The 23,919-nt window shown below is 42.0% G+C and overlaps 2 protein-coding genes across 2 annotated transcripts in view; one reads left to right on the top strand and one right to left on the bottom strand.

The window, feature by feature from the left end:
• The window catches only part of cog4 (component of oligomeric golgi complex 4), a 182,080-nt gene that overhangs the window by 31,529 nt on the left and 126,632 nt on the right, over nt 1-23,919 (bottom strand). The gene's annotated exons all lie outside the window — the stretch shown is intronic.
• ogfod1 (2-oxoglutarate and iron-dependent oxygenase domain containing 1) overlaps nt 1-23,919 on the top strand; it is a 28,870-nt gene that overhangs the window by 942 nt on the left and 4,009 nt on the right. The window contains exons 2-9 of the mRNA XM_080729708.1: nt 5,821-5,966; nt 13,343-13,389; nt 15,408-15,508; nt 17,074-17,190; nt 18,551-18,642; nt 19,725-19,853; nt 22,337-22,450; nt 23,757-23,836. Coding sequence (XP_080585834.1) covers nt 5,821-5,966; nt 13,343-13,389; nt 15,408-15,508; nt 17,074-17,190; nt 18,551-18,642; nt 19,725-19,853; nt 22,337-22,450; nt 23,757-23,836 — 826 coding nt within the window. The remainder of the gene's footprint in view (nt 1-5,820; nt 5,967-13,342; nt 13,390-15,407; nt 15,509-17,073; nt 17,191-18,550; nt 18,643-19,724; nt 19,854-22,336; nt 22,451-23,756; nt 23,837-23,919) is intronic.

Below are 23,919 nucleotides of genomic sequence, written 5' to 3'. Positions count from 1 at the left end.
TATACTGTTGATACATACACTACTGTATGTTAATGTTTATAATAATACTGAGTGCAGTGAGGGAAGCCTGGGGGAATGGAGCTGCCTACTGCCATGGTCAGTAGTACAGTACTCTATTCCTGTATAATAATATACTGTTGATACACTACTAGTTATAATAATACTGAGTGCAGTGAGGGAAGCCTGGGGGAATGGAGCTGCTTACTGTCATGGTACTGTTCATACATATGTTTATAATACATACACTACTGTATAATATTTATAATAATACTGAGGGAAGCCTGGAGGAATGGAGCTGCCTACTGCCATGGTCAGTACAGTACCCATGTATAATAATATACTGTTGATACGCTACTAGTTATAATAATACTGAGTGAAGTGAGGGAAGCCTGGGTGAATGGAGCTGCTTACTGTCATGGTACTGTTGATACATATGTTTATAATACATACACTACTGTACTGTACGGTACTGTTGATACATACACTACTGTATAATATTTATAATAATACTGAGTGAAGCCTGGGGGAATGGAGCTGCTTACTGCCATGGTCAGTACACTACAGTAACAGTACTCTATTCCTGTATAATAATATACTGTTGATACACTACTAGTTATAATAATAATATATATACTGTTGATACATACACTACTAGTTTTAATAATACTGAGTGAAGTGAGGGAAGCCTGGAGGAATGGAGCTGCTTACTGTCATGGTACTGTTGATATGTTTATAATACATATACTACTGTATGTTAATATTAATTATAATAATACAGAGTGCAGTGAAGGAAGCCTGGGAGAATGGATCTGCCTTCTGCCGTACACTACAGTACTCTATTCCTGTATAATAATATACTTTTGATACATACACTACTGTATGTTAATGTTTATAATAATAATGAGTGCAGTGAGGGAAGCCTGGGAGAATGGATCTGCTTACTGTCATGGTCAGTAGTACAGTACTCTACTCCTGTATAATAATGATATATATATATATATATATATATATATATATATATATATACATACTGCTATATATATATATATATATATATATATATATATATATATATATATATATATATATATACATACTGCCATGGTCAGTAGTACAGTACTCTACTCCTGTATAATAATTATATATATATATACTGCTATATATATATATATATATATATATATATATATATATATATATATATATATATATATATATATATATATATATATATATATACATACTGCCATGGTTAGTAACTTAGTACTCTACTGTATAATATTATAATACTACATACACACTGGTTACTGTACTGTATGATATGAATATTTATAATTAGCCCAGCAGCTTAACCCTTAAGTTCTGTTCGGGTCATTTTGACCCGTTTTACATTTTCATTTGAAAGACAAAGGTAGAAGTTGTTTATATTTTTTCCACCTTAAACTCACTGGCCTTAAAGATTCTTCTGTGATTAACATGTACAAAAATGTTTTTGCACTACAGCCATGCTACACCCCCCTCATTTGTTTTGACCCTCTAATGCTGTTTGCGGGTCATTTTGACCCGGGGGATATTTGGTTTAAAAAAACAATACTATTATAAAATGTAACTTAACAAATCATCAGACATTGACTTTGTCTCAATTCCAAACAATCCAGATAGAAATGGTAAAATAAACAGTGAACTTAGAGTTGAAGCATCTGGCAAGAGAAAGCGCTGTTCAGTGTGTCCTACAGCAGCAGACAGGAAGACAGACTGCTTGCAGGAGGTGCAAGAAGCTCATATGTGCCATACATGCAGTCCGTGTTTGTGAAGCATGTGCTTCCTAGTGTATACGTACAAGTGTACATTCATATGTGACATTAATGTGTGTTCCCATGTTCACATGTGTGTGTATAGCTGTTATTTTACATGAATTTCAGCTATCAGTAAAAATGCCTAGCTCTTTCAGTGTTTAATGTGACTAGCCCTTACCCGTTCAAAGATATGAGCTCTGAAATGATGTGCAGTGTGTGGGTTATGGGGTGTGCACTGTGCACACAGTATATGAGGGATGGAAAGTAACTTTAACTGGTGCTTGCATGATAATATGTAGGAGCATCAATGTAAGAAATACCCGTTTCGTTTAATGGCTACAGAGATACTGTGTACCGATCTGCATGATTTTTGGACAAAATCTGTAACAGGGCAAGACAAACGACCCCCCACCCGCCCACACACACACACACACACACACACACACACACACACACACACACACACACACACACACACACAGCTGGTTAAACATGTTGCCTCATGCTAGATGCAGAATAGATATGCCTCAAGCTAGATGCAGAATAGATATAGATACACCATAAAAATGCTAATATACAGCATATGATTTGTGAAAGTGACAAACAGGCTTCACAGTTATGTCAGGTGTGTTCATATGCTAATGGTGATGCGATTTCAGATCAATTGCTCCAGCCACTGAGGAGAAACGCTGTGACAGACACTCAGACAGACAGACACTCACTCAGACAGAAATTTGGAAAATGATATGTTTGATATAGCAAAGCATAAATGGCAAACATTTACCATATATATCATATTAATTGTTTGGAATTGAGACAAAGTCAATGTATGATGATGATTTGTTAAGTTAAAATGTATATTAGTGTTGTTTTTTAAACCAAATATCCCTCGGGTCAAAATGACCCGCGAACAGAATGAAGGTGAAGTGAATCTGAACAGAACTTAAAGGAGTAGTTCACCACTTTTCAACCTGTCTTCATATAATAGGTCCTCACTAATGTTGATGATAAAATATCACAATTTTTTTCTACTCAGTCCAAGTCTCCTAGGAGAGCTGTGGGAAGTTCAGAATCCATCGTCTTGTGACATCAAAAAAATTAATCAATATTTTTGAAAAAAATATTTAGATTTTTATTATCGCTAGAACAATGGCTTCCACTTGTGTGTGTGTGTGTGTGTGTGTGTGCAACAGCGCCCCTCCCTTAACATGTGTGGTCAGAAAAGGTTACTGCAGGGCAGGCTACAGACAGACAGACACGGAGACACGGAGACAGACCCACACACACGGCCACGTATAGGGAGCTTGTGTTCCACACAGCTCCAAAAAGAAAAGCTATTTTTGAGTGAGGACCAATTATATGAACATAGGTTGAAAAGTGGTGGAGTGCCCCTTTAAGGGTTAAGTCAATTCTTTTGGAAGAATCGCTCACTTTGTGGTACAAGCACCAAATTTTGCACAAAGTTTCCTCTGGACCTACCTTTTCCAAAAAGCAAGTTAGCCACAAACAACAGTGGGGGCTCCTCACTGGCAGGTGAGTCAGTAGGATACAACAGTACGTCCTCCCGGTGGGGGCTCCTCACTGGCTGGTGAGTCAGTAGGATACACCAGTACGTCCTCCCGGTGGGGGCTCCTCACTGACAGGTGAGTCAGTAGGATACACCAGTACGTCCTCCCGGTGGGGGCTCCTCACTGACAGGTGAGTCAGTAGGATACGACAGTACGTCCTCCCGGTGGGGGCTCCTCACTGGCAGGTGAGTCAGTAGGATACGACAGTACATCCTCCCGGTGGGGCTCCTCACTGGCAGGTGAGTCAGTAGGATACGACAGTACATCCTCCTGGTGGGGGCTCCTCACTGGCAGGTGAGTCAGTAGGATACAACAGTACGTCCTCCCGGTGGGGGCTCCTCACTAACAGGTGAGTCAGTAGGATACACCAGCAGTGACAACACACAAATGTGTGGGGAGGAATTCATTGGCATGACCACAAAATTGGGGAGAAAAAGCGGTTTAAAAAAATATATTTTATTCATTGCTATTATTTCTAGTGAAACATACAGGAGCGCATATGGTGTGCGATATGAAAGGTAAGCTAATGATATATATATCAAAACATTTTTTTTATTATCATTGACTTGTCTTTCATCGGGACCGTACCTATGTTCCCCAGGTTCTATGTTCCCCAGGTTCTATGTTCCCCAGGTTCTATGTTCCCCATTTACCCCCCCAAAAAAGGTTCTATGTTCCCCAGGTTCTATGTTCCCCATTTACCCCCCCAAAAAAGGTTCTATGTTCCCCGCTTACCCAAAAAAGGTCCTATGTTCCCCAGGTTCTATGTTCCCCACTTACCCCCTCAAAAAAAAGGTTCTATGTTCCCCGCTCAACTTAAAAAAGTTTCTGTGTTCCCCACTCATCCAAAAATGCAGGAAACATTCATTTCTAATCAAACATATAATTTTCCAAATGTCTGTCTGTCTGTCTGTCTGTCTGTCTGTCTGAGTGTCTGTCACAGCGTTTCTCCTCAGTGGCTGGAGCAATTGATCTGAAATTGCATCACCATTAGCATATGAACACACCTGACATAACTGTTACAGATGTTGTCCAACATGCAGATCGGTACACAGTATCTCTGTAGCCATTAAACGAAACGGGTATTTCTTACATTGATGCTCCTACATATTATCATGCAAGCACCAGTTAAAGTTACTTTCCATCCCTCATATACTGTGTGCACAGTGCACACCCCATAACCCACACACTGCACATCATTTCGGAGCTCTTATCTTTGAACGGGTAAGGGCTAGTTATTAATAACAACTCAAAACACCCAATAATGGGGAGAAATTACGGATACTAGTGGGACAGGGGGCACTAGGGACATCTGGACACCATTACTTTTGTTATGACTGGGCATCTGGTGGGAATTTGGATGAGTGGGCACATAGATGAGTGGGCACTTAGGGGCAACTGGGCACCTAAATTAGGATTGCCCACATGTTCTTAGTGCCCAGATGTCCCACCATTTCCTGCATTTGAGTTGGGAACATATACTCTTTTTTTTTTTTCTTTTTTTTTTTGTTTGGTGGGGAAGATACAGTAGATCCTTTTTTTTGTTGAGAGGGGAACATAGAACCTTTTTGTGGGGAGGGTGGGTGGGGAACATAGAACCTGGGGAACATAGAACCTGGGGAACATGGAATCTGGGGAACATAGAACCTTTTTGGGGGATACGTGGGGAACATAGAACCTGGGGAACATAGAACCCTTTTGGGGGATAAGTGGGGAACATAGCACCTGGGGAACATAGAATCTGGGGAACATAGAACCTTTTTGGGGGATACGTGGGGAACATAGAACCTGGGGAACATAGAACCTTTTTGGGGGATAAGTGGGGAACATAGAACCTGGGGAACATAGAATCTGGGGAACATAGAACCTTTTTGGGGGATACGTGGGGAACATAGAACCTGGGGAACATAGAACCTTTTTGGGGGATAAGTGGGGAACATAGAACCTGGGGAACATAGAACCTTTTTGGGGGATAAGTGGGGAACATAGAACTCTTTTGAAGGGGAAGTGGGGAACATAGAACCTGGGGAACATAGAACCTGGGGAACATAGGGTGGACCCCCTTTCATCCTATGTTCAAGGTAAAAACAAAGGAACCTTATGTCACAGCACTTCAGTTTTGCCTTAGGTAAATGGAGCATGTATATAACACCTTTATTCAAGGCGTTTTACATCATTTAGGCACCAACCTGCTCATTGGGAGCAGCTAGGGGTTCAGAGTCTTGCTCAAGGACACTTCGACACTAACTCTGGGGGAGCCCGGGATCGAACTGGGAACCCTTCGGTTGCCAGGCGGGCGAGGCGGCCACTCTACCCCATGAGCCACGGGCTTGCCGCCCCTCAGGGGAGGGGGAGGGCATGTCTGGGCATGTCACAGAGTTGTTATGAGACGTTTCACTCATCGTATCCCATGTTAATTGCTGTACAGTCAACTTGATGTAACAATGTTTTTGCAGGGAACCTGGAGCTGGACTGCCAGCCCTTCCCTCACTGCGTGATCAAGAACTTCCTCAGCAACGAGACCTTCGTTGAGAACCTGCAGAGAGAACTGCTGGACCTCAACTTCCACGAGAAGTCTAACGACTTGTACAAGTTTAAACAGGTACGGTTAGGGCTGTCACCATTACAACATATACGTTGACCGTTAATTGTCATACAAATAATTGCGATTAAGAGTGGCTTCATTTGTGTCATCAGGGGACAGGGGCGCTGGAACTCCCAAATCCCAAGGGGAGCTGAGCCTGGAGGAGTTCATGCGTTCATACGTTTTTTATCCGGTTTTGGGTTCTTTTTATTACGGTTTCGGGTGCTTATTCCCCGCACAACGGTGTAACAAGGAGCTGTATAGTTACTATTATTTTAGCACACAGTGCTGTGCAACACACAGCACGCATGCACACACTCAGTCACTCACGCACACACTACAAAATCGGGTATTATTTTTGTAACAGTTTTCTACTGTTTTTTATTCCCCATATACAACGGTGTTAGTTTGCAACAATGAGCCTATAGATGGTTTCTAGTTCTCAAATAAATAGACTTTGGTGTGCCATCAAAGCGGGATTTAAATTTGACTTCCCTTCTTACCGGAAGTGGCAAGGTGACCATGTGATTAGGTCACCATGTGATAATCAAATACCTTTTTTCAACATATTTTATTCCCCAAAGTCAAATACATTATTGTTTTAATATAGCTCTGTGTGTGTATATATAGGCTTATTTAAAAAAAAAAAAAAAAAAAAAATTTTTTTTTTTTCTTTTTTTTTCTCCCCACCACCAGGGGAGCTGCAGCTCCCTCAGCACCCCACTTCCAGCGCCCCTGTCAGGGGATGGCAACTGCCAACCCCTACTGTTCACATTTAACCTTAAATTCTGTTATTTTATGCATAATATTGTCCCCGACTCTGAATTATTAAAGCAAATTAATGTGATTTCATCGCAATCAATTTAATTTAGACAAGCTTTTCATTATGCAACCATTAATTTATTAACCAATTTCAATGTGGGGTCATTATAGGTGAACATTTTTTCTTTCCGCCCCCAAAAGAATAGTTGAAAATGTATGAACATTTCTCAACATGGAAATGATAATGTTGATTATGCCAAATAATTGCGATTATCCTCAAATAAGTGTGATTACCGTAAATCCCCAATTAATCGCCCGGTGGCAAACTGCCGCCGGGTCCCATATATCCGCCCGGGGTCTGACCCCATTTTGCGCAATAAACGCCTGTTTCAAATAAGCGCACGGTCCGTATAAGCGCCTGGGCCGTTATTTGCAATTAATATTATCCTTATTATGTTTTATGTAAGAGCCCGGGCTATTATTTGTTTGGTTGTTTGGTATTATTTGCTATTTATTCAACTTAACTGGTCATTTATGTTGCATGGCAGTGGTGCGCTGAAAACAGCAAATCTGCAAGCTCACAGCAGTGCTGTGACAGCACGTTGCAACGCACCGCACTCGCTGTGCGTCGCTACGGGTCATATGTTGCATGACGGTAATGCGCTGAAAACAGCAAATCTACAAGCTCACAGCCCTGTGAACAGACACTTCTACTTCTAAGCCAAATGTATATGGTGCCCAGCCCAGCCCAGCCCAGTGCTGCGCTACCATATGACGCGCACGCAGGACGCACTGTCTGTCTGTGCGTCGGGGAACAGATTGCCAAAGGACACAAAAAAAAGAGAGGAAAAAAGGACTAAGGAGTCTGCTGCTCTCTGCTCACTGACCACCATTCATTACTGTCTAAAACGTTGCTACAATGCAAAGTTTGCGTGAGTAGGCTACTTTAATGGCAAAACGTTGTGATGGAGAAAGACTGGACAATAACACCAGCTGGATCAGAATAACTCATTACCTGTTGCTGCCTCTTGTTATCCGCATTTTGAAGAAGTAATCCATTATTTTGAGGTTCAAGGGGAATGCAGAAGGCTTAATCATAATGCAATACCATAATATTTTAATGTCAGGATAGTGGAGCTGTTCAGTGGTCATGTCAGAGTCCAGTCAGAGCACCAGCTGCAGGACTTCTACGCTAATTGGGTCGTTGAGTCGACTCGTTGACTACAGAGTCAGACCTAGATGCGTCTTTGCTGGTATGCGGTAATTGATTATTTTGGAGAAAGATTCCCTTAGTATAAATAATAGTATATATATTTTTTTAAAAGGCATTCATACACTCTTGATATTTTTTAAATGAGGTTTGGTCTAATAGATCGCAATGTGCTATTTTCTGGGTGTTCATAACAATTAAAATAATAATAATTCTAACATTTATTATAACATTTTGATTATTATTACTATTATATAGTTTGAGAAAGAAAAAATTACCAAATAATGGCCCAGTGCTGGCCAGTGCCAAAATAAATAAAAGCCTGTTACCAATAGCCGCCTGGTCCCTTTTAACTCTCTTACTGCCACAGAATTTAACAAAAAGCTCCATCCACTGCCAGCTAAATTTGAGAATTGTCGCTCATCTTTGAAGGCCTACTGGAGAAAATTGGCTTTGACTATAAAGACAACAATTATATGGCAACGAAGAATAGAATGTCTACTTTGCAACAGAAAAAGATTTTGTGTTTTTATCATGTTCTATTCATTAGCTAGAGGCTGCAGAATATGGCCTAAAAAACAGCTCTTTGAGAACATAAAGCTGAGAAAAATGCATATTTGTGAAGGAGACATTTTCAGGCAGAAATCTCTCTTTAGCCTTTTATTGCTGGCTTCAGTAACATCACACGTATGATCAGTGGTTGTTTACAAACAAATTCAAAAAAATAAAAACAAGAAAGTGTTTTTTTTTTACACACTTTTAGTGTGTAAGAGCAGTAAGCGCAGTGCAGAACATTGACAGTGACATGAGCTTTTCAGCCTGAATCCTGCTTCAGCTTTCAGGGTTTTCTTTATCTCACACTTTTTAGGTTGAAGTACAGTACAAATGATTGATGAAAATAAAAAAATAAAATATAACACAACATTTTAGACACTAGAACTCAATTGTAATACTGCAAATGGAAAAAGGTTGGGGCCTACCTGTCCTTACACAGGCCTCAACCACTACATGTCTACAGAGTGTGTGTGTGTGTGTGTGTGTGCACGCGTGCATGTGTGCGCGCGCGTGTGTGTGTGTGTGTGTGTGTGTGTGTGTGTGTGGGGCTCCATTCTGTTTCACTCCAGCCAGGCTCCTCCGGAAGGGCTCCGCCGGGTCTGCTGAACTCTGCACCCCTACCACGTACACGAGCCCATGGTCGATCTGTAAATTATACAAATACATAATTACTATAAAATACATGAAAAGTAGTACACCTCCAAGCTCACAACGCGTCACAGCAGAATGCGTGGAGGAGCCTACTATTTTCATCAGAAGGCCGTTTTAGAAATTTCAACCCCTGCCTCTCATTCTATGCACTTCCCTGCTTACCACACAAATATATATAAAAATATATATAGTAATTATGTAAAAACAGCATTCATGGTCTGGAGAGGGCACTTTTTACAGATGGATAAAAGTCAGGGGCTCAAGCCCCCTTTGATGTCTATGTGAGCATGTAAACAAATCAATTTACAATTTTGACATTTAGCAAATGACTTACAATAAGTTCGTATGTAATACATAAAATGCAGATATAGTAAATAGTTACCATGCATTTACTGTCACAGTGAAATGCCCTTTATACCCTGTATATATAATGTCACAATGCAACATAGCTCTGTTTACACAAAGCTGTACTCCAACTGTATATAGGCTATCTTCCCCATTTTCAACTGTTTTTATTTATAACTGTTTTCTCATGCCAATAAAGCTTCTTTGAATAGAATTGAAAGGCTACATCATTCATCATCATCAGCGGTGTTACTGATGTTACATCATGATGTTGTTACATCAGCTACTGATGATGATGATGATGATGATGACGACGACGACATTGCGGGGCGTCCACCGTACGTGCATAGTACGTGCACGTGCCCCACGTGCACCACACGTAAAAAGAAACCTCTCCCTCTCTCACACACACACGCATCGTACGCACGCACACACAAACTAAGCCAATAAATCCTAAATTCCCATCAAATAAAAAATCCTAGTAGCTGTGCAATGCACCGTACACTACACGCAGTACGTGCACGCGCGTGATAGGAACTCCACGTGTCCTGTATAGCGACAAAAACAAACGCATACACTTGGATCCTAACTCTATGCTTGGATCAAATTGCTGATCCGGTCCGGATACGGAAACATTTCTTGCATGTATGTGTACGTGTAAATAGCCGGATGCAGTAGGCGGGCTCTAGCCGGATCCCACTGGTTTATTCGCAATAGAGACCACTCAGACCATGGGTTGATTGACACGCCTCGGCTTGAGGCTTGAGCCTGCAGGCTTCTAGCCTAGTAAACTAGCAGGCTTCATCACGGATGCGGTGGAAAGAACGCCTGAAGCGATGCTATCACATACAGTATACATACATGCAGATGCACTGGATTCTTACCACTTTAGTTTGGACAGTAGAATCATGGCCATCGTCCAGTGAGTCTCTGCCTCTGTACGTCTGGTTGTTGAATGGGCGGCGGTCACGGCGGGCGGCGGTCTCTTGCTACGCCGAAGATGTGGTGTTATAGGGATCCATCCAGCACGGGGGTCTCACTCTCAGGAGTGTCAAGTATGGCGGGGGTCTCCGAGTCCATATCGGGATATCAGGAGGCTATTGATCCACTTTTTGACCCGGTTCTTCGCGACCAACGGCGCCAAGAAATGGAATATGTTTCTCTTCAAAGCCAACGGCTACACTACAGGAATCTTTTTCTCTTCTTCTTCATCATCATCATCATCATCACGACCACCACCACCATTCGTGGGCGCTGCTGGGTCACCAACGCGGGTAGGTTCAGGTTGTAATCCTAAAGTTTGTTGTCGAAACTTTCCTTCCGTGGGTCTGCTGCTGACCCCGGCCATTTGGCACCTCCCCGGCCCCGGGGTGGTGGGGGATGGTCGCTTTGCTTCGGCGGAATGATACAAACAAGCAGAGGCTGAGCAGGTCCTAGTACTTGGCCTAATACATCTCAATATTCTAGTACTGCTAAATACTACTACCTACTACAATTACTATACTACTAATACTATAAAACAACTGATTTCCGACAAAATGATCGCTTTTACCAACGTTTCTCTCTCTCTTTCTCTACTAACAGCCCGATGCATAAAACAATATAGTCCCTCAATGCTGCTAGCAGCTAGCAGTGGCGTCAGTTCAGAACAAGCTAAGGTATGGCAACATGACTGGTGTCTGGTGAAGACACCAGTCATGTTGCCATACCTTAGCAACAGGCACGATGAAAAGTACATTTTTATTATTTCCCCCTGTCAAGGTATGGCAGCTGCATACCCCTGCCATACCCAATTGACGCCCCTGGCAGCTAGTCGCTCTGGGCAGGCGGAGCCAGGACAGTCTGTTTACTTTTTTTTTTTATGAAAGGTTTCCGGCTGTCCTCCAAAACGACACCGACGACCAATTATGCATTCAAAAGTTGCGCAGGGACGACTTTTATCATAATCCATAAAAAACATCAAACGAACGAACGGGCGTATTGGCACAGACGTCCCTGGAGGATTGGGGCGAACAGGAACGTTCAAAGCAGTATAAGAGTTAAGCGCCCGGGGTCCGACCCCATTTTGCGAAATAAACGCCCGGGCTACTAATTGGGGATTTACGGTATGTCATAATTGTGACAGGCTGGAATGCCCCAAATAGTGACACTAGTTTGAAACTGGTTTTAAAGAGAGTGGACAGAAACATGGAACTAATAATTGTAATATGCTACTTATGTTAATGTTCTCCAGCTGTTTTCATAGATGAATAAATGATTCTAAAGCAGGGGTTTTCAAAGTGGGTGACGGGGCACCCTGGGGTACCGTGACGGCAGTCCAGGGGTGCCGCGAGATAATTTGATAATATTTGGAATTTATTTGGACACTTAAATATTTAGTATCATTTTAAACTTGAAGTACAAAGTTATTTTCAGTCAGTTCTAACCAAAATGGCTATTATCTCAATGTTTTCCTCTCAACATAATCACTAAAATATCGTCACTGTCGGGCAGAAACCTCGTATCTCCAAGTTTCAAATGTGTACGTTTTTTGGTAAAGCAAAGCCCTGCTTCATCATACAAGACCGTCGCACAAAACTAGTGAAAACAGCCGATCTACAAGCACACAACGACTTAGTACATTTTATAGATGATAAATACAAAACGAACGGTTTTGGACATACAAGGTTTCGACGATATGCTATAAATATAAGGTGCTGGGAGTGAAAATTATAATGTAGGGGTGCCTCGGATTAAAAAAATATTTATGGGGTGCCCTGAGACAAAAAAGTTTGGGAACCCCTGTGTTCTAAAGATTGTGTAAAATAATTGACGATTAGCGCAAAAGATGATATAATAATTGTAACAAAGCTAGGCCAACATACTGTATATCATTTCACTGCCTTGGACCAGTAATGACACTGTTCTGTTTGTTTCTCTTTAACAGCCTTGGACCAGTAATGACACTGTTCTGTTTGTTTCTCTTTAACAGTCTTGGACCAGTAATGACACTGTTCTGTTTGTTTCTCTTTAACAGTCTTGGACCAGTAATGACACTGTTCTGTTTGTTTCTCTTTAACAGTCTTGGACCAGTAATGACACTGTTCTGTTTGTTTCTCTTTAACAGTCTTGGACCAGTAATGACACTGTTCTGTTTGTTTCTCTTTAACAGTCTTGGACCAGTAATGACACTGTTCTGTTTGTTTCTCTTTAACAGTCTTGGACCAGTAATGACACTGTTCTGTTTGTTTCTCTTTAACAGTCTTGGACCAGTAATGACACTGTTCTGTTTGTTTCTCTTTAACAGTCTTGGACCAGTAATGACACTGTTCTGTTTGTTTCTCTTTAACAGTCTTGGACCAGTAATGACACTGTTCTGTTTGTTTCTCTTTAACAGTCTTGGACCAGTAATGACACTGTTCTGTTTGTTTCTCTTTAACAGTCTTGGACCAGTAATGACACTGTTCTGTTTGTTTCTCTTTAACAGTCTTGGACCAGTAATGACACTGTTCTGTTTGTTTCTCTTTAACAGTCTTGGACCAGTAATGATACTGTTCTGTTTGTTTCTCTTTAACAGTCTTGGACCAGTAATGACACTGTTCTGTTTGTTTCTCTTTAACAGCCTTGGACCAGTAATGACACTGTTCTGTTTGTTTCTCTTTAACAGTCTTGGACCAGTAATGACACTGTTCTGTTTGTTTCTCTTTAACAGTCTTGGACCAGTAATGACACTGTTCTGTTTGTTTCTCTTTAACAGTCTTGGACCAGTAATGACACTGTTCTGTTTGTTTCTCTTTAACAGTCTTGGACCAGTAATGACACTGTTCTGTTTGTTTCTCTTTAACAGTCTTGGACCAGTAATGACACTGTTCTGTTTGTTTCTCTTTAACAGTCCGATGATTTGAAGAAGAGAACAGAACCACACATAGCAGGATTGAGGTATAACATCTTACTGATTGTCTGATTGTTTGTGTACGTTACTTGCGGGCCCTACTGTACCTACCATCTCAGAAGAAGAACACTGTTTTACCATTCAATTCAAATCAAAAGTATCTTATAAATAGGGATGGGTATCGTTCACCTTTGAATCGATACGATACCTTTTTCGATACTTGGGAATCGATACGATACCCTTTTCGATACTTTTTATTCAAGTTTAACTGCTCTACCGCAGCGGTAGAGCAGAGGTGATGATGGTGTGGCGGAGCGGAGAATATAGACGTTGGATAATCATCATAATAATAAACATTATAGGCTATTGTCGGCTATTTTCCACAGTAACGAGTGTAGCCTACTAAAGCAGTCATTAAACTCTCAGTAGCCCAACTGTTACAGTTGCGACCGTCCAGGGGTGCATTCCAGAGTATCGAAACGAGGTATCGTTCGTTTTTACGCGAACCGATACCCGATAGTATCGACGTCATGCAATCGATACCATTAAAAGTATCGCAGACGATACCCATCCCTACTTATAAAGTGCCAAATCACAACAAGTTGTCTCAAGACCTTCACATTATAGAGCAGGGTTTCCCAAAGTGGGTGCTGTGTGTGTGGCACCCTAGGGTGCCCTGATGCCAGTCCAGGGGTGCCGCAGAATCATCTGATAACATTTATAATTCATCAATATCACTTCACTATGCTTAGTAAAATAGACCTGCTTTTCACTGTACTTGATGAGTTCTTTATCCGTCTAATGGCCAACCCTCTTCACCAAAAATAGCAGATCTACAAGCTCACAACGCGTCACAACACAACGTGACGCGCTGTGAGCTTGTAGATCGGCTATTTATGGTGCATTCCCCCCAGAATAGGGATGCTGGAGTTCAAGTAGTTAAACGTCAAGTATAGTTATTTTCAGTCAGTCCTCCAATAGGATATAAGATTCTAAAAATGAACAGTGTAATTCAGGGGTGCCATGGACGAAGAAGTTATGTGGGGAGCCCTGAGTCAAAAAGGTTTGAAATCCCCTGTTATAGAGTATTGTAGAGACCAGATATTGTCCCACTCTGGGCACGCAATTTTGCGACAGTGGCATCGAAAACAAACTCCCCTGGAAGAAACGTCAGGCAGACACAAAGACAAGGGCTCCGGGGAGCGTGTGTATCAAAACAGCATCCCGGTTCCAACAATGGAAGCTTGTGATTGGCTGAACCGGAGGTAGGGAGCGCTCCGTTGTTTTCGCTTGGACCGTGCGGAGGTGCAGAGAGCTCACTGGTGTAAAGGTTATAGGTAATATAATAGGCCTACATGCCATGTTTCATATGACACAAGAAATAATCATAAACATTCTATATTTATATGGTCAAGTATTATACTTAATAATTGGGACTTACAAGAAGTTAAGAACCATTATCATAGTTATAATAGGCCTACATTTACAGTAATTTAGGCATTTTGGTTTGATGTGGGCAGAACAATTTGTCCTTGTTTGTTATTTGACTATTTTTACTAATTAAAGACACTTCATAATGAATTAGTGATTATAATAAATAGCCTATGTCATGATTGCTAGATCAGATTGTGTTTATAATATAATGCCGGCGCGCCTGCTCCGTCATCTCCACCTAAAACAAGCGCTCCCCCCTTGTTCCATTGTTGGAACCGGGATGTTGTTTTGATTCACGCCCGAGGAGCGAGTCCCCGGATGTTCAGTTAGTGGCAGGCCTTGTATTACTGGAGCTTGAGTCCATACAGTGTCACTTACAACACATGAACCCACACAACCAAAGGGGGAGAGGAGAGAGAGATCTTATTTGCTGCACTGGAACAGTGGGTGGGAGATTTGTAGGGTCAAATAAAACCCTCAAACGGGCATCTCTGGAACGTGCCCAGTTTTTGGAGCCAATGTCAATCGGTCACCTTTACAACGGCATTATGGTAATATCAGTCTGTCTGTCTGTCCTTCTATCTATTCTATGTATCTGTCTGTCTGAGTAAACATTTCTATCATATCACAGGGCAGCACTATTTGGACAGTTCCGTTGCTGGCTAGAAGAGGTTCTGGGGGTTGAGCTGGAGTCCACAGTGGATATCTCCTGTGCCAAATACCAATATACCGGTGAGCTCTGTCAACCGTTAATCTAAGAACCTCAGTAGAATTTTAACCTATTTAGAGTAACACTACTTTGGGCTGAATTATATTGTGATTTGACAGTAGATATTATGTGGGATTTTGGACATCATAATAATGGTGAATGACATGTGTTGTCTATCCCTGCATTACAGTAAAGTGACATATTTTTCTAAACGTATCTGTTCTAATATTTCTTTACCCGCTTAGTTATTATATAGGCATTACTGATTATTATTTATATAAACATAAATTACAAAATTGATATTGTATTTGGTCCAAAAATAATATAATATTTGAACCTACTAACTTCTCTTTCTTAAGTTATTCATCAGTTATACTGTACATAATGTAGGTCCTTATAATGCTGAATTATTACATACACTTTTCCCAAGCTTGCACGCAAAAGAAAGCATGACTATTAACTCTTTTACTGCCTTGACGAGCGCTCGTCATGAGTCCCATGACGAGTGCTCGTCATGAGTCCCATGGCGCCATGGCGAGTGTCCGTCAATTCCCCGGCAGAACCTGACTGAGCACACGGGGGGGAAACCTTTGGGAAACCCGTCCGTTGTCAGAGCAGCAGCAGTGCAGCTCTGACATGTTGACGAGATGTTAACAGAAATTAGTTGGGGCGAATCCGATACTTCGGTGATCACGAGAGCGAAGGTCCGTTTCTCAATGGATTTGTCATCTAGGAGGGTTATTAAACACATTTGGCCAGGGTCAGCAGGGTGTATTTTTTTAAATGGCGGGCAAAATGTTTGACAGCTAGGTATTTTCAGTCTCATTCAGTTACTATACACTACACTATAAAGGAAAACATTACTCCTGCTTTAAGTCGGGTGTGAGTGGTCAAACTAGGGGGTTTTAATTATTCTGAATCCATTGCAAGCATTTGTTTGAAAAATGAAAAACATTCCATTTTGATGAAAATTGATGACTCATCACTAAACCATAGTTTTGTTGGCCGTTTTTAGCCCCTAGGAATGTTTTTCATGCAAAACAAATGCTTGCAATGGATTCAGAATAATTATAAGTGTCTTTTGAATCCTTCTAAGGTTTTTTGAAAAACCTACTGTATGTTTCTATGTCAGCAATCTGGCCAGCCATCGTCAAAGAAAAGGTCCTTTTCACTTAACTGGAGCTCAGTTAGTCTGTTCTTCAGAGACTACTATGTCAGTGGTGCTCAAACCTTTTCACGTCAAGGACCCCCAAAATGATATTTATTTGTCCACGGACCCCCATCTCAAAATATTTAGTTCCAGGGACCACCCAGAAGCAAAATTTTAGTTACAAACGTTTGATTTGAAAATACATATATTCAAAGATTTGCACACATTTTCACGACTTTTTCAAAAATAGCGGATCTACAAGCTCGCAGTGAGCTTGTATATCTGCTATTTTTCACTGGTTAAAGCATTCAATAATTCTAGGCCTAATGTGGCTTAAATGCTGAACGAACAATGGCCCACTGAACCAGAGATGCAGTCGGTGGTAAAACAGAATTGCCATAATATTTTCCATTGATGTTACAACATCGTCTCCTCCAGATGTTCTCCTGTGTCATGATGATGAGCTGGACGACAGGCGGATAGCGTTCATCTTATACCTGGTCCCTCCATGGACCGTCAGCGACGGAGGAACCCTGGACCTGTACACCACAGACAGTGAGCTGTGACACTCTCTGTGTGTCTGTCTGTCTGTCTGTCTGTGTGTGTGTGTGTGTGTGTGTGTGTGTGTGTGTGTGTGTGTGTGTGTGTGTGTGTGTGTGTGTGTGTGTGTGTGTGTGTGTGTGTGTGTGTGTGTGTGTGTGTGTGTGTGCGTGCGTCTAGCTATACTTATGGGGACTAAACGCATGTTCACACAGTCACCTGCAGGGGACCTCTGACAGTGTGGGGACAAAATAGTAGGTCCCCACAACAGTTAGGTTTAGGGTTAGGGGTTAGGTTTAGGGATAGAGGTTAGGGTAAGGCCACAGGACTTGCATAAAAATGAATGGAAGTCTATGTAATGTCCCCACAAGTGATGTATGTATATTGTGTGTGTGTGTGTGTGTGTGTGTGTGTGTGTGTGTGTGTGTGTGTGTGTGTGTGTGTGTGTGTGTGTGTGTGTGTGTGTGTGGGTGTGTGTGTGTGTGTGTGTGTGTGTGTGTGTGTGTGTGTGTGTGTGTGTGAGTACACAGTTTACAGTACAACGAGGCCTGTCACAATTATTGCACAATCGTCTAATCGCAATTATTTGACATAATCGCAATTATTTTTGTCATAATCGTCATAATCGTTTCCATTTTGAAACATGTTCATATATTTTCAAACATTTAAAATAAATAGTGGAAATAGCATATCTACAAGCTCACAACGCGTCACATCGCGAGCTTCTAGATCAGCTATTTCCACTATCAATGTTCTTTTTAAAGTATAAAGTTATCAACTATGTCAGTCGTTTCTTTGTATATTTATGTTATGTGTCATTTCTGCCATGTGCAACTTCAAAGCCGACAAGCCAAACAGAAATGTAATTGTCAACAACAAAAACACTTTTAAATAGTTAATCGCAATTATTTGAGTGACAATTAATTGTCATGTAAAATTGCATAATCGGGACAGCCCTAAGTACAACGTAGATATAGTGAGGAACCTTTCCTACATGGTCATTACTTCACCTAAAATGGACCTTTTCATGAATTATTGTGTGCTGAAAATGAAGTAACTTGCTCCTAAGTGCTTTAGTGGTTCATTGACTCTTTGATTGATTGATTGATTGATTGATTGTTTGATTTATTGATTGATTGATTGATTGATTGATTCACTCAAGTGAAACAGTGGTGTTATGGTTAAATGAAGATTATCTGATAGTTTAGGCTTACAGCCAAATACGCTGTGAGCTTGTATATCTGCTATTTTTCGATAGTTAAAGCATAAAATAATGATACACTATAATGTGTACCTGTTCTGCAGCTCTGTTTATATGTGCAGCAGGTCTAGAGGCCACTCAAGAGTCATGAGGTGTTTTTGTCCCTATCGGCAGGTCACTACCAGCCAGAGAAGGTAGCCAAGTCTCTTGTACCATCTTGGAACACATTGGTCCTCTTTGAAGTTTCACCAGTATCTTTTCACCAGGTAACAAACAGCCTTCCATTCTAAAAAACAAAACAAAAACAAATGTAATTTGTATAAATATGATATGCTATAGTTAACTGTGTTACATGTGTACACTTAAGAGTCCCAATTTTACACACAGCTTGCAAAAAAAGGAAAAAACTAAAAACACATTGTACTTGGGGACAGTACGCAACTAAAATGTACCTTGATTACTGTCCACCTCTGTACATGTTTTAATACCCATGATGCCCTAACTCCATGTCGGGCAGAAACCTCTGATCCAGACATGGACAGAGTAGATAGATAGATAGATAGATAGATAGATAGATAGATAGATAGATAGATAGATAGATAGATAGAGTACTCCAACCCAGTACTTGAGTAAGAGTGACAAGTACAAATCCTCAGAATCTTTACTTAAAGATGGGAGGACACGCCACAAAGTTTAACATTATGCGACAGTAGGCCACGTGGTCTTTCTCCAAACAGTCTGAAAAGGGGCAAAAAAAAAAAAAAGACCCTAACACATACATGGGCAACTGGCGGCCCGGGGGCCACATGCGGCCCCCACCTTCACTTAATGCGGCCCGCTGGTTAATACTGGAATACTGATATAATATTGATTTAAGCTGTTACAACATTTCAGGATTCCAATACAAAAATAACAACAAATAATTCAGGATTCCAATTCAAAAGAAGCAAAAATATCCGATCTACAAGCTCAAAACGCATCGCAGCGCGATGCGTTTTGAGCTTGTAGATCTTCTATTTTTTGCTTCTTTTGTATGAGATACTAGAAAGTGACAAAGTAGGACGTAAGCAATATGCAATGTGGCCCTCTGGAGTGAAGGTGGACATTATAGTGGCCCTTGCCATCATCAAAGTTGCCCACCCCTGCCCTAACAGATAGAATCTAACTGATAGATCCACAAGCTCCAAACCGCGCCGCATTTCAATCTCGTCAATCTACTACTTTTGCTGCTCGTGAATTTGAAAGTCTGAAAAGCTTTGGACATGTGATGATGACGATGCATGAAGTTGAACTCCTCTGCCTCTCTCTCCCCCCCGTGGTTGTGTGTCATAATCATAACGTCCTCCAGGTGGCAGAGGTCCTGTCGGAGGACAAGTGTCGCCTGTCCCTCAGCGGTTGGTTCCACGGGCCGTCCCTAGAGCGTCCCGCCAGCTACGTGGAGACGCCCGTCCCGAGGAGCCCTCACCTGCCCAGAGATGTGAGGCTCGTTCTAGTGAGGGGATTAAGGGGAGCAAATGCTAATTTCGTGCAATTTTGACTTAAAGCGCGAAATTTTGCACAGATGTAGCCCAGGGCTTGCTCTAATGATTTAGCTAGGGCGCCCAAGTCTGCGACCTTCGGGGTCGCCACAGCGGCCAAATCAAGTTGGGCTCACATTGACTTTCTATACAGGAGGAAAATACCCAGAATTACTTTTTTTTCCTGGGTATTTAAGGAGGATCTTAGGGGTCTAACTAGGGGTTTGTCATCATGCTGAATCCATTGCAGGCATTTGTTTTGCACAAAACACATTCTGTGGGCTAGAAATGGCCTCAGAAAACAATACACGTATGGGTGCGTTTTCATGTTAGTCGGAGGCCTTAGGGTTTTTTTTTCTCGTGCTAATCAGTCTAAAAGTTCAAAATTTTGCACAGATGTAGCTCAGGGCATGCTCCAATGATTTAGCTAGGGCGCCCGAGTCTGCAACATTCGGGGTCGCCACAGCGGCCAAATCAAGTTGGGCTCCCATCGACTTTAGTGATGAAAAGTGATGAGTCATCACTTTTCAGAGTTTTGTTGGTGCTGTGGCGACCCCGAAGGTCGCAGACTCGGGCACCCTAGCTAAATCATTAGAGCAAGCCCTGGGCTACATCTGTGCAAAATGTCGCGCTTTAAGTCAAAATTGCACGAAATTAGCATTTGCTCCCCTTAATCCCCTCACTATTCAGACACATTCATGCTCTGATCAACCTGTGGGTCGGAACCCCCAGAGGGGTCCCCAAATTATGTTTGAAAAATTATTTTTGGACCCCATTAAATCTAGTAAACATGATTTCAATCGCGATTTTGCATGTTCCACCCCCCATACAACCCCATCTTTCATACAGGGCAGCCATCTTTGTTTACATAACATAATGGCTATTATCTCAAGAATGCCTGAACGGATTTCCAATCGGATTTTTTTGTTTGAAAGCTGTGAACAGCCCGCACAAACATGATGCATGATCTGTGCATGGGCGTGCATGATCTGTGCACTATAAATTACATGGAAGTCTATGGAGACTTATGGCAGGGAAATCCCAAAGACGGCATATTCAAAATGGCAGTAGATGAGTTAAAGACCTTTTTAGTACCTTTTTTCAAATTTTCAAATATTAGAGTTAGATATTGTGAAAATAGCAGAGCTACTGTACATGCTCACAACGCCTCGCGTTGTGAGGCGTTGTGAGCCAATCGTGAGACAATTGTGAGACAATCCCAATCTGTTGGACATATTTATATTTGGTCATAATTAAACATAATGTTAATATGGCACAGAGAATATCAAGGAAATACAAATATGGCAAAATATGGCAAACAGGTTGCTGACCCCTGGTCAGAGCACCCAAATACTGGGTCTGGACTCATTTGTGGGTTGGGGACACATTTTTATGGGTCCCTTAATTTTTTGTTTCCTACAGTACATCATGTTTATTATAAAAAATATTATTTTATAAACACATATTTAAGCAGTAGTGAAAATAGCGGATCTACAAGCTCACAACGCAATGTGAATTTTCACTAGTTTGTGTCCCGGGCAAGTCTAATTTCTCTTTTGTTTAAAGATATGGGAACCACTGGTCTAGAGCTCGGCTGATGTATTCATTTGCCTTTATTTAACTCAGCCAATGTGTCTGCGTGTAGCTTCTACAACAGGGTTCCCCAATAGGCGGCCCGCGGGCCATTTGTGGCCCCGCGGGGGGCTACTGTCTGGCCCCCACCAACCCCAGTAATAATGGTGGTATAAGAGCAGCAACAACACTAGTGTATCGTCGTTGTCGGGCGGAAACCTTGTATCTCCAAATGTGTATGTTCTTTCGCAAAGTAAAGCCCTGATTCATCATACAAGGCCGTCGCACAAAAGTAGTGAAAACAGCAGATCTACAAGCACACAACGCCTCGCGGTGCGAGGCGTTGTGTGCTTGTAGATCATCTGTTTTCACTAGTTTAAATCATTTTTAAAATGATAAATGCAAAACGAACGGTTTTGGACAAGATTTTCACCCGACAACGACGATATCTGAACTGTCGCTGGAGTAGCGGGAACGCCACCGTCGCCCCCTGCAATGTTGTGGCCCTCGGCTTGGTACCCTAGACATGATTCAATGTTGTGGCCCTCGGCTTGGTACCCTAGACATGATTCAATGTTGTGGCCCTCGGCTTGGTACCCTAGACATAATTCGGCCCTTGGGGAAAACTAATTGGGGAACCCTGATCTACAAAGAAGTCATACACCAGAGTTGGTGTCGAAGTGTCCTTGAGCAAGAACCCCTAATTGCTCCTAATGAGCAGGTTGCCTTGCATTGTTTCCAGCACCACAAACAGTGTATGAATGTGTGTGCGACTGTGCGTGCATGCTTGCGTGCGTGCGTGCGTGCGTGTGAATGGGTGAATGTAATCCACAATCATTGTAAAAAAACAGTTTGTGGTGTTTGCACACAGGAGAGCCTGCTGCTGGAGTGGGTGAACCCCACCTACCTGGACATGTGCTACCAGACACAGATCCAGGAGGAGTTCGAGGAGAGTTCTGAGATCCAGCTCAAGAACTTCCTTCTGGTAAACTGCTCCCCATCCATCCATCCATCCATCCATCCATCCATCCATCTTCTGTTGTGATGTGACAGTAGCCATGTTTCCATAAGCTTATTCGAAAATAGGGAAGCGAATTATCAGAAATGCGTATTAACCCATTTTGTGCTCCAGAAATTAACGGGTTAAAATGTCCAGCGTGCTTCCCGCAGCCTGCATCCGCGACCGTTGTCTTATTTTGATGGCCAGAAGTCCATAGCGTAAACACTTCCGGTTTGACGTCATGACGTCATTCACCGGAAGCGATCATCGTCAACATGCGGTTGTGTAATGGCGGATCGATGCTTTTCAACATGTGTTTTATTAGCGAGAATCTAATGCCATCCTTGGCTTTAAAAGTGTTGTTTGGAGATAATGGACATTAAAGATGAGATCGGCCGTCGGCCTCCATGTTAAGGGATTACTATTTTGTGCACGTGCATCCGTGATGATGATGAATCTGCGAGTCCAATCGTGCCAATCGTTTCCAACGGACCCTAGGCTAAGAACGCCACCGTTACTCTATATACAGTACTTTTCGCGAGTATACTCGGGATCGGCACTCTAAATACTCGAGTATTTTTCACGAGTATTCTCGGGATTGGCTACAAATGAGTTAAGACAAAGTGAATTTAGCCCGTTTCCATTTGCGGGTGTCATTCGAATTAGCGACGGTCGCATGGGTTGATCGGGGCTGATTTTTTCAGACCGAACCGAGACGGGAGCACTGCACGACAGTGCACGTCTGACTGCTGTGTCTCCTGCAAGTTTCAGTGTCCTCTGGAAGGTGGCCGATCTGCGCGGAGACGCGGATGCCAGCTGCTGTGTTGTAGATTGGCCACTTTTGGTGATGAGGAAGGGTTAGCCACGGATGGCTTGACTCCGGGAGGTGAAAACGGGAGGAATTTACACACGGTCCGTGTCACTCCGTGTGTAACAAACAACCGGTTTGTTTTGTGGGCTATAAACGCTATACAATGGACGTTAAGCGGCAGGGGAAAGTGTTAAGTTGGCGGACGATATGGACCCAGAACGTCATAATGTATTCACGTTTTTTGTCTGACCCGTTTCCATTCACAAATGCGCATTTAGTTTATTCGATAAAGCCTCAAAATCCACATCCTCCAAGCGGATAATTTTTTTTGCGGATAATGAAAGTTTATTCACAATTTCAAGTGTTTCCATAAAAAGATTTAGCGAATAAGCCGTAAATGGGCATTAAGAGGCTTTATGGAAACGCCACTAATGAGAGTTGAGTTGTTTGACCTTTTGACCTGGGTTGTGTCATCATCAGGAGGAGAAGTTCATGGCGGTCAGTGAAGAGTTGAAGACGGCGGACATCCAGTGGTCCAGACGAGGTCCTCCCAACAAGAGGTGAGACCTTTCACTCAGTTCATCGTCCCGTATATATCCTGTTGGCTTTCTTTTTTCATATGTTGAAGTTTAATTTAGGCCTA

The sequence above is a fragment of the Nannobrachium achirus genome (assembly GCF_963921795.1).
Source record: "Nannobrachium achirus genome assembly, chromosome: 7".
NCBI classification, from domain to species: domain Eukaryota; kingdom Metazoa; phylum Chordata; class Actinopteri; order Myctophiformes; family Myctophidae; genus Nannobrachium; species Nannobrachium achirus.
This window is presented reverse-complemented; position numbering and strand designations above follow the sequence as displayed.